Raw genomic sequence first — 17,646 nt, forward strand, 5'->3', positions numbered from 1 at the left:
GAACTGTGGCCTACATTCAGTTTGTTAAAATGTAATGAGATGTGACTTGTTTTGTCACTTTATTGCTACAACCACCTTTAGAGATTTACAAAGAAAATGTATGCCATGTTTTCCACTCTACCATCATATTACATGCCACTTAAAAGGAAAAAAATTGCAATAAAACAGTTTAAGATGACTTAAGCCTCCCCACATTTCAAGTCCATATAGCTTTTAGTCCTTTTTTAACTCATTGTTTTTGTGAAGAAATCAACTTAAATGTTAAAGAATATTTAAGAACAAGGTTTAAAACATTGATCATTATAAACCAAGTAGGGAAGCTATCAGGTGGGATCTATAAAATGCATTGTGCCAAATGGCTAGGGTGAACACCTCAGTACTATTTCACACCTAAGCTGAAGACAAAGAAACACCTGAAGACACAGTTTGTCTGGGAATCAACCTTTATGAAGCCAGTTATGGATTAAATGGGATTTATGTGTGCACAGTATGAAACACATTAACCATCACTGTGTTTATTTGAGTGACTTTCCAAAGATTATAATGACATAATTCCAAAAAATGCGTAATTGTTTCTTAAATAAGAACTATAATAACAAAATGGCACAATAGCCTTCCACACACTCAGGGAAAAACCTTTACAAATTGGACAAAAATGTCAAAGTAGAGTCAAGATTAATTTAATCATCTACTGGTTATTTGTTATGGTTCGCGATTTCTGTGAGAGCGCGTTTTTCTTGACACCTTGCGGCTACCGTAGTTATGAGGAAGCCCTGGGTAATGACAGTCTGATACGTTAGTGCAGATCAGCCTTTTATGGTAAGTTTTGCTATTTTTACGATTGATAATTGTAGTATAAGTTGTATGTTTTCATAAAGACACCTAGGAAGACGCAGAAACATCAGCCGTTTAATACAAATAATATTTATCGTTATTTACTGACGTGACAACACGTGTCGTTCAAAGACCATAATGGTGTAAAAGTGGCTCTGATGTTGTTGCCAGAATTGAACACTTGTGTCTTTATGTTGAGTTGTTAACAACACACTGCACTGTACTGTTGTGGATAGAGTTGAAATTATTATTTTGGATAAGTCCCGGCGAAAAACCCATACTAATGTCTCAGCAGGTTTTGAGATAAATACTTATCAGAATGACGACTTGTGCTGCTCAGCGGTCAGTGTTTGACTTCAGTCCCAATGAAGAGTCTGTATGTGGGCTCAGAGAAGTCAGCTCCGTCCTGAAACAGACTGATCCAGCCCCAGAGGGTATGTATATGTTGTATCTACTACAGTGTGGCTATATGAATTTTACTTTTTTCACTGTTATGTTACTACTCGGGCCCACTTGAGATCATATTGGGCTGAATGTGGCCCCTGAACTAAAATCAGATTCAGATCCAGACTACTTTATTCATTCCTGAAGGCCAATTCAGTTCACAGTTACCTGCCTTATGGAACATCCAAACAATTAAGGAACAAACAAATGCAAAACATTCATAGCAGCGTATGACAGCCACATACACATTCACCTGTCAGTACTCATAGAACAGCAACTAGACATAATATAGGACTGAACAGCATTTTATCCCTTTTCCTAAGTCACCACATACTGAGATGATGTACCATATTGTGAATGATTGATCTACTTAGACTGTAAGACAGTGTTTTCAACCTTGGAAAACCTGGAATTCAAATGGGGTCGCCTGAAATTTCTAGTAATTGATAAAAAAAAAAAAAAAAAAAAAATACTAATAAAAAATATATGGTGAGTTGAGAAAGACAATCACAATACATAAAAAACATGTCAAATGCTGAAGCTGAAGCACTGTGGTACTGTTTATCTTTCAAATGTTCATTGTGGTCAGTTTAAGATGCTGCAGCTCTTTCATAATTCATAGTTTAAGTTCTTGTTTGTTCAGTATTAATTGTCAGCCTTGTAAATCCAAGATGGACTGACTGTACATATCCTGACCAAGGAAAATAAAATTCTCACTTTGTGCAGTAATGTACACCTGGCTTTTCTGCCTCCATCCATAATAATATACATTATATAGACTAAATGGCATCTAAAATTAATGTTTATTTTCAACATAGTATAGCAAACTATTACATGATCAAAAACAAATTAATTTTAGCCAAAAAAAAAAAAAGTCTCCATTTTGAATGCCTGGGGTCGCCAGAAATTTGTGATGTTAACATGGGGTCATGAGCCAAAAAAGGTTGAGAACCACTGCTTTAAGACGTACATAAAGCACTGTCTTTTTATGCTTAGTGTATGAACTTTCAGTGGTAGAGATGTCTCATTCAACTGCAACAACTATAATATAACTGTACATGATGAGGGTTTAACTTGTAACCTATGCAAATTGCCATGTGCATTTTTTATGTCGGACAGATATTTAATCAACATATGTAATGCATCCTATTTTGTCTCACTCAAACATACTCTTTGCCCCTTTGTTTTTGGGTATTTGATAACTGGAGTAGTGTATGTGGCTTAATCCAGAGACAGTGCCTTTTAGTCACTGTTTGCTTTGCCTTTAACACAGGGTTGGAGAGTAAAAACCAGGATGACAGACAACGAGACGTGAGCCTGGTGAGAGAGGTGTCAGACAAGATGACATGTTCAGCCTGCAAGTGTTCCTTTACTAATCGTGAGGAACAGGTAAATTGAACAACGAAGCTCTAAACACATTTAATCGCTAAAAAAATGTAAAAAGGAAAACATGCAAGCAATATGTGTCTTTTTACTTTTAATTTAAGATGGAGCACTACAAGCTTGATTGGCATCGTTTCAACTTGAGACAGAAGGTGGCAGGTTTGTCCTCGGTCACAGTGGAGGAGTTTGAGAAGAAGACTGGAGCTGGTGAGGAAACTGGTCATTTAACTAAGTCTTGCAGGGTGCTAGACCTGTAAGAGGTGTGTGAGCTGCTGAGTGACGTTCACTTTTGGCTTTACAGGAGATATGTCAAGTATCTCAGGCTCAGAGTCCGACTCCAAGGACGAAGACTCAGATAGTGACTATGGAGGAACAAGCAGTAACGTCACCGGCACAGATAATGAAAGCTCAGCTGAAACCACTTTAATCACTGGCCGTCTGTCTAGCAAGGTGGTTTTCCAGAATGCTGCTGGACAGTATCTATCAGTATACCGCTGCATTCTCCAGGGGAAGGTGAGACTCAGTAGTGACATAAACTGTCTAATGTTGCTCCTTAATCCTTTTGTCTGGATCATGTTCTGTTCTCTAATATTTCAGTCAGATGATGAGCAAGATTTGGGGTCCGCCTTGAAGTCTATAAGTAAGAAGACAGTGTGGGTCATCCTCATGACAGGTGGAGGCCACTTTGCCGGCGCTGTATTTCAGGGGTAAGAGGATAGGTCTTAGATTCGATCTCCTCTGTGTCTTGGGTTACATAATATATGAAGAGTTGTAATTTATGTCACCTACAGAAAAGACGTTATTCAGCACAAGACATTTCACCGATACACTGTGCGAGCAAAGCGAGGGACTGCTCAAGGACTCAGAGATTCTCAGAACCGCAGTCACGCCCCCAAATCTGCAGGAGCTGCACTGAGGCGGCACAATGAAGCAGCACTAGTCAAGGCAAGATTACAGCACTGCCATGAATTATTCTCTCTTGAAGGGTGTTGTCACATCTGAAAGTCCATACCAAGGTTGATGTTTTCTTTTAACATTTTATACATTTGGTTTGGTTAGTCCTTACTTTCACAGTGCAGTCATGTATGTACATCATGTATCATTTATGTATGCTGCATTTTCCTGTATGAGTCATTAACTGCTTTATCGACTGGTGAAAAGCTGACATCAGCGTGTTAACTTGCTCATTTTTATCCTTTTCTATTGGTTTTCTTCACTCTTTGTTTATTGGCAACAGTAGCCATGCAGAACTGTCTGGAGTAGTCTGAAAGTTCAGACTGTGAAAAATGTGTTTCTGTACCGTAAATGAGCCAAACTATGGCTTAGTTTGATCATGTCCAAGACCACCTCTTGTGGTCAGACCAAAAAAACAGCTACGTAATCTGCACCATGGTCCAGAAATTTGGTTTGGATCAAACTGAAAAGTTTTAAAGTCCATAACAAACAAGGGGCATGTAAAAGGGTCCTAAAAAAACAAGTGGACTAATTATTTATTCATAGTGAGAGACTATTTATGTACTTGTTTTGCTGATTAATTAAAAGATGATTAAAAAGAGATTAATTAGAGAAGACAAACGGCACGAGTGATGTGTTCAGGGTCGATATTATTATTCCACAACACTGCTGAAATCTTTATATTTTACTAATGTACTAATGGTAATTTCTAAATCCTCCATCATCCACTTATTCTCTGACAGTTGTTCTCTTAAATAATAACTGAACTAAATTGTGAATTCATTTTGTCATTTAATTTACATAAAAGCATCTCTGTTAACATTTTCAGGACATTCAGGATCTTCTAGAAAGCTGGGCTGAACACTTGAAAGGGGCCTCTGCAATATTTGTGCGAGCTCCGAGCTACAATAAAACCATATTTTTTGGTGGTCGTGCAGCTCCTCTTGACAAAAAAGATCCCAGGATACGCAGCCTTCCATTTGCTACGCGGAGGGCAACTTTCCGAGAGGTGCAGAGGGTGCATGATGTACTTTCCAGCGTTCATGTTTATGGTAAGTTAAATGATATAGTTGTTATAATAACCTGTTTTCAGTTTGTAGTTGAGCAAAGGTATAATCAATAGTGTGGGTAAATTATCTTGATATAGGGAATGACACAGATGTTGCTGCCATCTTCAGTCCATCCAAGAAAACGTGGAAAAAAGCTGTCAAACCTACACTACAAATCAACTTGGATCAAGAAAAAGGTGAATTTAACAGTTCAAATTCACACTGTGGATTTAATTTAAAATTTAATAATGAAGTTATATTTTAAAAGGTAACAACACTCCCCTATATTTTTGTTTTCAGAAAATAATCATGAAAGCACAGATGAGGTGGAGGATGGTGAAGAAATCCAGCTGGAGACAGTGGAAATGACACTAGTGACCCTGGATCTCAGGGACTCTGAAATCTGTCCCTCCAAACGTAAAAGGCGAAAGAGGAGAAAGAAGGAGGACACCAAAATCCAAAATGAGGGTAGATATTGAATATGGCAGCTTAACTTGTCTATAATTCATGGAAAATACCCAGAAGCTCTACACAGAATTTTCACCTTTTTGTTTTTCCTTTGTGGTTAATGTGAAGACGTGAGTAATACAGAAACAGACGCTAAAGAGACACCAGAAGCTCCACCAGCAGAAGACACATTTCAAGAAACGCAATCAAAGACCAAGAAGAAGAAGAGAGCACAGGCTAAGCAACAACTGGAAGGTAGTTACTTGGTATTTTCATGAACCTGTGTTTGTTTCTTTATCGCTCAACTAGTCACAGCTCTGGTCATAGAATTTATTTGAATATTTTTGCATTTTTCTAGAAATTGTTGATGAATCATGGGAGTACGGCCTGAGAGACGCACTCTTTACAGTATGCAAAATTGGGGATGTGGAAGGTCTACAAAGACTTCTCCATCTACCTGGAGAGAAGACAGAAACTGCAGAGGAAAGTGACATTTCTGAGGTCCAAAGTCCTCTGGTGCTTCTAAATAAGCCTATAGACACATCAGGGTTTACTCTGCTACATGTTGCATCTGCAGCTGCACAGAAGGCAACCATCAAGATGCTTCTGGATGCAGGAGCAGACCCCGCCTGCAGGTATGAGGAAAGGGTTAAGTACCGGTATAAGACAATGAAAGTGGAGTGGATGCATACTTCAACATCTTTTTCTGCAATATTCCTTAACAGGGATAACAAAGGGCAAACCCCATATATCGTCGCCCCTGATAAAGACACGAGGAATGTCTTTCGCAAATACATGGGCGAGAATCCCGACAAGTATGACTACATTAAGGCCCAGGTAAGAGGCTCATCTCTGATAATATTTAACACGTTACACAAAATCAAGCATACTTATAGTGTACACATCTGCACCTTAAGGTTCCTGGGCCACTTACAGCGGAGATTGAATCTAACAAAGCAGAGAAGAAAAAGGCACAAAAGGCTCAAAGAAAACAGCGAGAAAAAGAGCAAAAGGAGGAGAAGAAGAAACATGAGTTGGAGGCGGAGGAAAAGAAGAGGTTCGCAGCACTTACGGATCGTGAAAAGGTAGGTTGACATGTTCATCATCAGTATTCACTATTCATTGTCTGTTGGAATAAAGGATTGTGCTTTGGGTTTTGATTTTAGAGAGCTTTGGCAGCAGAGCGGAGGTTAGCAGAGCAGGCAGCTGCAACAGGAGTCAGCCTCTCTAATGTCAAGTAAGACCCCCCTTAAGAGTCATTCTTATTATTATGTAATTTAGGACTTACAGTTAAGCAACGCATAAATGACTGGTTACTGAACAATGGGCAATAAAACCTCATATTCTTTATGTTTCCTAGGAGGTGCTGGATGTGTGGGGAGTCTCTGCTGGGGAAAATTCCATTTCAGTACCTGGATTATTCATTCTGCACCCCTCGCTGTGTCCAGCAACACCGAAAAGCAAATGCTCCTCCAGCCAAAGCCTAAGACATACAGACAGTTAAAAGTCAGGGGGAATCTACCTCATAGCACATTAAATACTGTGTCTTACCAATCTGCTCTCAGAGCCACATTTCAAAGGTATTTTTTATTATGGCAGATGATTTGAGACACCACCTTAGTGTCTAAAATTAAATAAACAGAATGTTAACTGGATGCAAATGTAGTAAAAGAAACATTTGTTCACAATGTTTAAAATTATTTAAAGCTAAAAAAGAATCAAATGCAATAAAAATACACAGTAATTCTGTTTGTGTCATTTGTTCCACAGGCCCAAGTTGAAAGCAGATGACGGTATAATGTCTGAATTGCAGAGCAGTAAACAAATGCCAACATATGAAACACTGAAATCTCGAGTGGTTATGATAAAATGTTGCTACAGAAATTATATGGAACAAAGCATCGTGCCTCGGAGCATGTTCATGTACAGACACTATAACAGCCACTGGCAGAATGATTCCTCTGAGCTGGGTGTTGAGAAACTCCGCTGCACAGAATTAGACCTATGTAACAAAACTCTGTCAAGACTTGTCAGTAGTGGCATTGAGCTGAGGCCGGTCCATGAACAGGACCCGCAGGTGTGCCGGAGCCCCCTCCAGTTCCAGCACCGTGATGTTGTTGGGCTGGTTGGAGCTGAGCAGGGGTCCGGGGACATAAAGGGTCTGCTGAGGACCCCTGGCTGGCCAGTATCGACCCAGGTTCATACCATTAATCCAGACCTGACCCTAATTTAAAGAAAAAAGGAGAACAATGAAAACAATAGGGTCTCCAGTGCTCAATCCTTCCTTTTGTTTTTTTCTCGAGAAATGACAAAACAATATTTCTGTAAATTAAGTATCACTAGAAACATACCTTTGTCCATTCATTGAGCTTGAGAAAAGTGTCCCACGACAGGCCATTTGGTGGAAATGTCCCCATGTACAAGTTTGGCCCAAATGAAAGTTCTTTCTTCATGGGGGGGTTGGACTGTTTACGGGCTGAATGTGGCCACCCCCCTGTGATAGCGCCATCAATGTCCAATGAGTAAATCTTCCAATCAGTCAGTACATCTTTACCCAAGATCAGGTTACTCAACAGGCCCTGGAAAACACACACGGATTACCACTTCATATCAGTACATGTATTTAAACCGTTTTCACATAGAAAATTCACATTAAAGAAAACCTAAATATCACATACATATTTCAGACAAGCAGTGTGCAACCTATGACTCTTAAACCTCTCTAGTGGCTCTAATGTGTCTCAGTTTGTAACATTTTTACTTTTAATTGTTGTCTAAAGTCATTATTAAATTAATTACTTCTAAAAAATATGTAACTAATACACATGATTTAAAAAATGTCTCAGCAAAATGTAAATCAAATACACCATTACATTACAACCAAGATAATGTCCAAACAAAATTCTAATGTCCTCAGACTACTTTTTATTTTATGATGCCACTAAATAAGAACCTAAAACATAAATAAAAATGTCAACTGTCTTAATTGTTCTATAATTTCATAAATGCACCAAAACATTGAAATACTCTAAAAATAGTCCAGAAAAAGCAGAAAGTATTGAATAATACAAACACTGCAAAGTAGCCACTTGAATGAAATCTTATTTAGACCTAATGTAATGTGGTTGTTGGCTAATTTAGGACTAATTTTTTTTATTACAAATTTAATTTCTGGGCAAAACATCCTCTCGGTGAAGGCTGCTGACCCCAGTGTATAGCCTATTAGCTGGGTTTTTAAATGAAAGAAATCAAAAAGAAATGCTTCAATGCTTCACACACACACTGAGGAGACACAGAAGGTTAAAGTGATTTTGTTTGCATGGGAAAAGTGACTTTTTGAGTTTGACCCCTGCCTTATAGTCGTTGATCTTGCTCCCAAAGTTAACCCTGCCCATATTCTCAACAAGGATGTCCACTGTGTCCCCCTGGTGTCCAGTGACGTTCATCACCAGCGCTGTGTCTCTCTGCAACAGACCTTGATAAACCTGTTTACACATAAACACATGATTTTTATCAGGAAAACGAGCAAGAAAACACAAAATAATTCTGTTTTTCTACCACGATGGTATACGAACAGGCATGCATGGTCTTAACCTGTGATGTTTTCCCCACACCTGACCTGGAAATCTGATTGGCCAGACAACAAAAGTTCATTGTAAGCGCTTACCCCATTGACGGACACATATGCACGGTCATGAACCCCATTCAGTGGAGAGATAAGTGGCGTGGGCTCTGAGAGGTCCCTGGGCAACGTGGTCCGGTACAGCATGTATCCATAGTACTAAGGACAATAGACATGACAGGTCGTGGACACAAAAGTCTAGAAGTTCTCCATGTTTCAAGAGGTTTACTGTGAGTACAATGAAAGTCCCTCTCCCATTGTTGCCTTCAGACAGACAACGTACCTGTTTCATCTCTTCGAATGTCAGAGGATAGTGGGACTGGACAGGTCCCATGGGCGACAGGGTGCTCAAGAGAGCACTGACGCTTCCAACCTGAGTAGGCGTATGTATTATTAGTGTCAATCACATCCACCCTGATGACATTAGAGCCATCAGCAACTAAAAAAATGATTTTACCTTTTTAAGAGTCACAAAGCCGTAGGCAAACTTTGGAGTGGCAGGAGGCATGGGTCCAGCGGGAATATCTCGAAACTGAACCAAGACAGTGTTGCATTAATGAGACACTTGTTCACCTGTTGTCACAACAGGAACACTGGTGGCTTAATGTTCATTTAGTGGTACCTGTTTAATGACATCTCTGATAGCCAGCAGCTTCTCTGTGGGGTCTCCTGCCTCCGACAGCGGGGCGTCATAGTCATAACTGGTCACAACTGAGCGGAACCGTCTGTCATGATCAGCACCTTTTAGAGAACAAAAGAGTAATATTAGAAAAAAGGCATCAAAACTATGGAGAAGTAAAATGATTTAACACAACAGTTGTCTTTACCATTCCAGTAGCCGAAGTTAGTACCGCCTTCAAACATGTACCTGAAAAGAAGGAGGTGTACAATGTGTTATTTAAAATCTTCTAAAAATGACCAATCTTCATAGGATTTTTCAATACAAGCTAAGAACACCACATGCATTACACTTTTGTACTGGAAGAAGGAGGAAAAGACTGGAAGATTAGGGGAGACATACATGTTGACGTTGGCCCCCATGGTTAGCATTTCTCCTAGCACTTTGCTAACCTTCTCAGTGGTAACCCTAGCATGCTGATCTCCCCAGTGGTCCAACCAGCCGGTGTAGAACTCTGAGTTCACCTGTAACATCATCCAAAGCATTTTCCTCATGTTATGCTGGTGTTATGGTTCATTCGTGTCTGCATGGAATGTATTTTAAGGATTAAGGTCACACTAACCAGGGGGCCTCGAGGTTCGAACCGTCTTTGCCGCTTGAAGGCTTCGGAAATGTTGGTGTCTGAATAGGAGAATAAATAACAGAGTTTTTGAATTAGTAACTTCAAACAAGATCATTGAAATAAGCATTCATTCATAGGTCGTAAAGCCGTTATAAGTCTTATAAGACGCTTGTTGGAATTATTATGTATAATAAAGACTATAAATATTAATACTAGCATCATATTGATCTCATTAGAAAGTTCTGAACATTTCCCCTATTATATAGAAAATATATTTATTTGACTTTTAAGCTTCAATGTGTGATATTTAGTGGCATCTAGTGGTGATGTTACAGACTGTAATTTACTGAATACACCCCACCTGCAATGGTTGCAAACAAGCTCCTGTTCTTGTTGGTTACGGATGTTTTTATAAAGTGGATGTTAACTCTAGTCTACACTCAAACCTATTAAATGATAGTAATGCAGCTTCACACTGAATACCACGTGCTATTAAACGGAAAAACAAGAACAGAAAGTTGGTTCTGAGCTACTGAAGACACATGGCAGTGTACTGTGGTGCACTCTATGAACAGTGAACCACTCCCTCGGTCATTTTAAGGTAGTAAAAGTAATGAAAATGACTCTTATTTTAATAGAATACAGATGAATGAAAACATAACTGTGAATATTATACAGTAACTATTTACTATTTACTACAATGTCACATTTACTAAGATGGTCATTGTTTTATTTAAGATTAAGACATTCTTTTTTATGTATTTAGTAGCAGGTACCTGCTCTTATTAACAGCTAGAAGTGCTTTTTGCAGACAACCGATGAGCTGAGAATAATGCTTTTTGGTGGATAATAAATCCATTATTACACAATTAAACATTTGTGGCTGATAAACCAAACCAGGCATTGAACTGTAATCCCTGTAGGTACTGTTCAGATGCTTATTAACACCTACATAATCTTACTAACATGTTATAAAGTCTATTAGCATCTTATAAGGACTTATAATGGCTTAATTATCTGTTAATTCATGCTTATTACAAGGACTTTAATGTTACCCAGAAATGTAGATCATACTGTCTGTTGATGATCCTGTGTATAATACTAACCTGTACCAAAGTCCACAGTGGCGTATAATCCTTCCAGAGTCCCACATGTCATCTCCTTATCTGTGTTCCCATCAGTGGTGAACAAGACCGTATCCTCACCCAGAAAGAAGCGGAACAGGGTTTGCAGGTGACGCATGTAGTTGTAGTCGCAAGCATAATAACTTCCGTATTCATTCTCAACCTGGTGTGGAAGAGGACAACCCATTAAAATTATATTAACATTGGTACTTTTACCAGCACCTCATTCCTTATTGATCTACCTGGACACTGATGATGTTCCCCCCGTTGATGTAGAGCCATGGCTTAATTTTTGGGAGGAGGACAGCGAACCAGTTGCTGACTGCCTGCAAATAATCTGAAGCAGACAAAAGCACATCAGTGGAAAAATACATTTGGAAATTTAGAGTCAGATGATTAATATTTGTATATAATACCTGTGTCAGCTGAGCGAAGTATGATGTTTGGCTTTTGGAGTAACCACGCTGGAAGCCCACCCTGTCAAGAACCATATATACCATCTCATCAGGTAATAATATTAACAAGAAATTAATTAATTAGAAGGACATCCATGTATATCAACACAACTATAATAATGTAAATTAATTTCCAATGACATTACCAGTGTACTTTAGGCTGTCTATGAACTTACAATGATCTTTTTTTTTTAAATTAAATCAAAAAGCTATGAGAAAAAAAAAACTGATCAAAAAATTTGAGAGTAAAACCAAATTAAACACAACAGTGAAATAAGAAATGTAAAAGTACTTACTTTGATCTATTTTAAGTACATTTCTTTTATATTCTATTTTGTTTTCTTCTTTTTCAGTGTTTAGACTGAGATTCTGTTAACACAGCAGAACATTTCTGTGTTAATAATATTAATAATTTTCAGATATGAGTTAAGTTTTAAGTAAAATCTGTTATTTAGAGTTTGTGCTGACATTGTCAAAACAGTTACAAAATGTTCAATGCTTTGTCATTTTTTAGTTTTAGTTATATCATCTAAAAAGTCACTTTTTGTCATAAATATTTTGACATAATGTTATCACTAGTTTCTGAATGCCTTTTTCTAGATTGGCTTCTTGGAAATTATATGTCTTAGAGCATAAAACCACAACAACTTTTACTCAAGACCACAAATCAACCTGATACTTTCTGATAGGATTTTTTTTTTTATCCTGATTGATATTTTTGACCATAAAATACTAGATTCCTCACCATTTCCCATTCTGCACAGATGTAAGGGCCTGGACGCAGAATGACCAGAAGTCCCGTCTGATTGGCCAGATTCAAGAAATGCTCCAAATCCCTGTCTCCTGTGAAGTTGTACACCCCCTGGGCTCCTTCATGGAAGTTCCATGGCACATATCTACACACAGTCAACCACCACAGTGAGGACACATGACAGATGACAACACACTGGATGGAATACAGCATCTGTTGAGCTTACACTTGGACAGCATTGAGCCCAGTCATGTACATCTTCAGGAGCCGGTCCTTCCAGTAGTACTGTGGGATTCTGGAGTAGTGAATACTGCCTGAGATGTACTGGAAAGGCTGGTCATCTTTGAGGAAACAGTTGTTTTTGTAGTCTATAGAGAAGGATCTTTTTCCTGAGGCCTGCAACAAGATCAGAGGTAAGAGTTAATCTTCAGTGAAACTATAATTTCCATTAAAACATAATCTTTTACACATGCTTTTGGATTTAACTTTTCACACTGAACTGTAAACTTAAAAATGCAATGTTTGTTTTCCAGGAAGTGCCAGCCTATGACTGATCAGGTGACTTCACTATGAATTAAACAGTAACTTTTCAGTTAGTTTCTTACCAAGTTTCCACTGACACATAAACAGGCAAAGTTCAGTGCAACAAACGTCAAAAAGCCCGCAGCCATGGCCTCCGTTCACGAGCGACGACCGGCCCTAAGGTGAATACATCTGTGCTGTGGGTTATGTTGTTGCAGTTTAATGTCTGTGGGGGTTTTTGTGATGCTCTGAGTCCTGCATGACTCTAAACTGAGGAAGAGAAGTGTTGTGTCGCCCGCTCCACTGCACTGTCATGTGACTTTCCCCTTTGTCTCCTGCAGGGTCCTAAAGCCCACCGGGTTCTGGCATGGTTATTCCTAGTGATGTGACGTTCACGAACGAATCGAATCTTTTGAACGGCTCTTTGAAATGAACGATGAGAACCGAGTCTTTGTAAAGAGCCATTCTTTTTTTTCTTTTGTTTTGATTAATAACAGTGATTAATCACTGTTGTGTTTTGTGCAATTTTTTCCCGTATGTTTACACACATTTATTGTTCTTATTCTGAGGGAAAATGCACTACAGTTGTTAAGGTATTTAAGTAATTGCAATGATAAATGGCTTTTGTGTTTTGTGCATTATTTCTGTATGTTTACCAACATACTGTTCCTGTTCTGAGAATTGCACTACAGTTCAGGTATTTCAGTAATTGCAATGAATAATCACTGTTGTGTTTTGTGCAATTTTTTCCATATGTTTACACACATTTATTGTTTTTGTTTTGAGGAGAATCAAATGTTATTTCATAAGAAAATGTTTTATTTTCTTCTTCATTTTTAGACTACATACTAGTCCACATAATGTAACGTGATGTTTTTGGTCCAATTCCATCATTTGCCTAATGTCACCTCTCATGTCATGGATTTAGCCCACACATTTGAACTAACTATTCTTTTTTCGGTAAGATAATATTTACTGCCGCGCCAATTAAACACCTTTAAAATGGAATGTCAATCATCACATGTAGTCTATTTAGTCATTAAAACATTAGTGTTTCAAAATAATGCCAAAAACATAACAGAGCCAGTCTTTTGAACGGCTCTTTTCAGTGAACAGCTCCTGATTGAACGACTCCCTTCAAAAAGCCAAAAGTCCCATCACTAGTTATTCCGATTATATAGGGTATGTACATACGGCACTCCCCTACGTTGTTAGTTGAATTCATACCAAATTCAGTTTATAGATTGCCAGTGACCCAGAATAGGTCTTATTATTTTTTGGGAACAGTAGGTCAAAGTTCAAAATTTTTTTTAATGAGTTTTTAATGTCTGTTTTTCCTCCCATTTACTTTTAATGGGCAAAATTTCATATGTCTGTAACAGTAAAACTTGGTAGAATTCATATCAAATGTGGTTTATAGATTGCCAGTGACTCAGAATAGATGTCATTACATTTTGGGAAATGTAGGTCAAAGTAAAAATTTTTAAAGAATTTTTCAAATCTTTTTTTTTTTTTTTTTTGCCCATTTACTTACAATGAGCAGAAATTCAAATGTCTATGAAAACATCAATTTTGTTTTAATTTACTTCACATTTGGCACGTACATAGAAGTAATTATTATGCTGGCATCAACACACGCATAGACATGATGACATCAGCTGGATCGATGCCAAAATAAGCTACAATACATGTGATATGAGATTATTTATTACTTATTTACTTTCTTTGTTTCGAAAGTATCTGTGGAGATAATGTAGGGAACTGGATATGGCTGTAATACCACCTGCTCTGTCAATTTGGGATAAGATAGGTGTCAAATAAAGAGTCAAAGTCCCACCTTCTTCACCTGATAAGATAAGATAAGGTAAGATAAGATAAGATAAGATAAGATAAGATAAGATAAGATGCATTCAACACACACACAACCAGACAATACAAGACAAAATGTATAAAATAATAATTTTTAAATCAAATGGAAGCAAAAAAATTTGATAATAATACAAAGGAGGAATCTATGGTTCTTGAGAGAAGTCAGGAAATACACTTCTACTCATAAACTGAAATAATTTTGTTTTCAGACACATTCCTCTTTTTATTCCTATTTCTACACATCAGTAGTCGTCTGCGACCAGGTCCAATGATTACATACTGAGTCCCAGTTACACTTTACCTGTTAAGAATAGATCACATTGTCACAATAATTTCATGAGAAGAGAAAAAAATATTTTATTCCAACTTTTGGGCAATGGTGTAATTGCACATTAATGTTAGACTATAGCAAGAGACAAATTGTTTTAGATCCATTTTAATTGCGACACCAGTTTCACATCAATTAAAAGATACATTTAGAACCCAAGAAAGTCACGTCAAGAAAACAAAGAACCATTTAGTTTCTGCATTTCTTGTTACACGTGGGACACCAACATGAGAAAAAGTATTAAAAGATGTAATAATCACTACAGTCTGGTCATGCTGAAGCTGCAGAGGCATTCAGGTCTGTTGTCTTTTATTATTATTTATTATTTTATTATTATGATTATTTGCATATTTTCCTCAACAGTTTTACAACAAAGTATGACTTTCTAGACTTGTAAAATTATCTTTTAAATCAACAAAAATCATATGCATAATTGCTGGAATAATAATATATAAATTTTTTTTCTGAAATAAGGTCTCTTGGGGCACAACTGGAAATGGCATGAATTTTGCTCTCCATGGTCATGTCCCCCACATGACTGGCATCAAGGCGGTAAATAGTGGTAGTCAAAAAAAAAGTGGTAAATGATGTAAGAAAGTACATTTTCTAGCCAAACTATTTTTTTTAGGACTTATATGATTGGTCTTAAAATCATATGACATATTTTATTGAAAATATAGTCTGTCAATCAATATATTTTGTACATTTCTTGTGTTACTTTCACACAATTATGCTGAAACAGCTGTCAAACAATGGCTGACAGGGGTAGGGGTTACAACATTACCTTAAATATATACTAACCACACTTATTGATTATTGATACATGGACACACATATTGACATTGTTTTGTTGGAACTAAATGTTCTTTACACACTTGAATTGTAGGACTGAACCTGCATTACAACATGACATTATAAAGAAATGCAGTTTTATGGTGACAGAGAAATTTCTTGGCCTGTAAATCATTTTTTCCAGACATGAAGGAACACCCTCCAGCAAAAATCTCATTATCACTTATATATTTCCCTCTACTAGCCTGACATGTCATTGTGTGTGTGTATTAGGTATTTTATCTCAATAAACCTATTTTTGAGGCTATTCATAACAGGTGTCCTCTATTTTAAAATAAAAAAAGGCCCAAACAGCCACTGGCGACCAAAACTATCTACTGATCTAAAATATTTAATAACTTCTGAACCCCTAAACCTATTAATGCATGTAAATAATTAGTGTAAAATGCAGTTTGTCATCTTTTCATAGTCATCAGATATGACCCATTTGGATGTTCAGAGGCTTCGTAGTGAACGTGGAAACACCGTCATCCTCTACAACATTAATTCACCAGTAAAACCCATCAAGTCTGATCAATGACGGTGGATGGAGACACTGGGTTTATGTTCAATTAATGATATATTGTACTGAAAAAGTAATTTTTTTCTTCAGTTTTCTCTGTTTTTGATATAATAACCCTCAACTTTACTGTGAGCTTTCATGAACATCTATACATGGTCAGTGTATTAAATATGGAAAAATACATTATTTTCATGGAAAAAATGCAAAATACAGAGGATAATATAATGATAAACTGTGATAAATCACTTAAGAAAGGTTAAATATAGAGAAAAATTTATTTTGGAAGTGCCACAAAAGTAGCACTGGGCCTTTATGGGTTAATACAATGTAATTAAGGGTCACCAAATGTTTGACACGAACTCACAAGCTCTGTGGTTTTCTTCAACAAGTTTGTATTTGTTTCATATGTTGTAGGAAAATGTTCGTTCTTTGTAGAAATATTTGAGAACTGTATCTTAGAAAAATTAATGTCGCTAAAGTAAGAAGTGGTAAAACTATACCCAATCTCCTGAATACTTTTAACTAAATAATAACATTTAATTTGACTGCTGTGCATTCGATCATGTTACACAATAAGAAAATGAAAAAAGAGCAAAACTGACAGAATATGTTACTTGGTTTCTGCAGACATTCTTTACTTGACTAAAAGCCTCCATTTTATACCTTTAATGTGAAAGCATAAAAACTGCTTGTGACAAAAACAAAAAAATGGACACAATATGATGTTGAGCTCCCACAACATGCTGTCAAACAACAATTCCCATTGTGTGGTAAAATAACAAAACAGCCAGTTCAGGAATGGTTTGCTTTATTTTACTTTCAGGACACAGCTCTGTTTTTGTTCATCGTTACATCACATTGAAACATGTTACACTAATTCTGATTTCACTGAAAATTCATTACTCTTCTGCAGACTTCTAATGCCAGATCTCATTTTTGTGGCATATTGAGGAGGTGTAGTTATAAACATGAATATTGAGGATTTTACATTTGTGATTACTTTGTTTGAGAGGCACTAGATGGCGCTTTCATACCTAAAGTGAACCAGGCAGCCCAGTGGAATAAAAGGCAATGACAGAAGTTCATAAGGTAATTCCCAAAAATGTAGTTTATTTATCTATTTATTTATTTACAGGTTGTTTTTTTTTTGGTCATTTTATTCTTATAGAAGCCTATTTTACGGACTGTTCACTCCCATATCTTCCATCAGAATAATAATTCATGCCTTCATATGGAGTCTTTTGCTTCCAAATGTTTTCATACTTAACA

The 17,646-nt window shown here is 37.1% G+C and overlaps 2 protein-coding genes across 4 annotated transcripts; one reads left to right on the forward strand and one right to left on the reverse strand.

Annotated features, from left to right (window-relative positions):
- Positions 1-755: 755 nt before the first annotated feature.
- Positions 756-6,826, forward strand: ankzf1 (ankyrin repeat and zinc finger peptidyl tRNA hydrolase 1). Of its 2 annotated transcripts, none has more exons than XM_030125295.1 (16): positions 756-819; positions 1,130-1,268; positions 2,552-2,667; positions 2,766-2,868; positions 2,963-3,174; positions 3,259-3,368; positions 3,453-3,606; positions 4,445-4,667; positions 4,763-4,861; positions 4,965-5,132; positions 5,241-5,366; positions 5,470-5,746; positions 5,837-5,948; positions 6,029-6,196; positions 6,278-6,348; positions 6,472-6,826. In XM_030125295.1, exons 2-16 carry the CDS (start codon positions 1,154-1,156, stop codon positions 6,596-6,598), a joined length of 2,181 nt encoding a protein of 726 aa, XP_029981155.1. In that variant the 5' UTR covers positions 756-819; positions 1,130-1,153; the 3' UTR covers positions 6,599-6,826. The 2 variants fall into 2 exon arrangements, with proteins under 2 accessions (XP_029981155.1, XP_029981157.1); XM_030125297.1 differs by having other exon boundaries at positions 790-819; positions 1,127-1,268.
- glb1l (galactosidase, beta 1-like) lies at positions 6,680-13,131 on the reverse strand. Of its 2 annotated transcripts, none has more exons than XM_030125299.1 (16): positions 12,910-13,131; positions 12,531-12,700; positions 12,299-12,449; positions 11,515-11,575; positions 11,341-11,435; positions 11,081-11,261; positions 9,975-10,033; positions 9,755-9,876; positions 9,561-9,601; positions 9,356-9,474; positions 9,191-9,265; positions 9,017-9,106; positions 8,779-8,892; positions 8,472-8,596; positions 7,463-7,697; positions 6,680-7,335 (listed from the first exon to the last, which is right to left on the reverse strand). In XM_030125299.1, exons 1-16 carry the CDS (start codon positions 12,973-12,975, stop codon positions 7,132-7,134), a joined length of 1,908 nt encoding a protein of 635 aa, XP_029981159.1. In that variant the 5' UTR covers positions 12,976-13,131; the 3' UTR covers positions 6,680-7,131. The 2 variants fall into 2 exon arrangements, with proteins under 2 accessions (XP_029981159.1, XP_029981158.1); XM_030125298.1 differs by having other exon boundaries at positions 7,463-7,690; positions 8,465-8,596; positions 12,910-13,129.
- Positions 13,132-17,646: the final 4,515 nt, after the last annotated feature.

Source organism: Sphaeramia orbicularis, chromosome 21 (assembly GCF_902148855.1).
Source record: "Sphaeramia orbicularis chromosome 21, fSphaOr1.1, whole genome shotgun sequence".
NCBI classification, from domain to species: Eukaryota; Metazoa; Chordata; class Actinopteri; order Kurtiformes; family Apogonidae; genus Sphaeramia; species Sphaeramia orbicularis.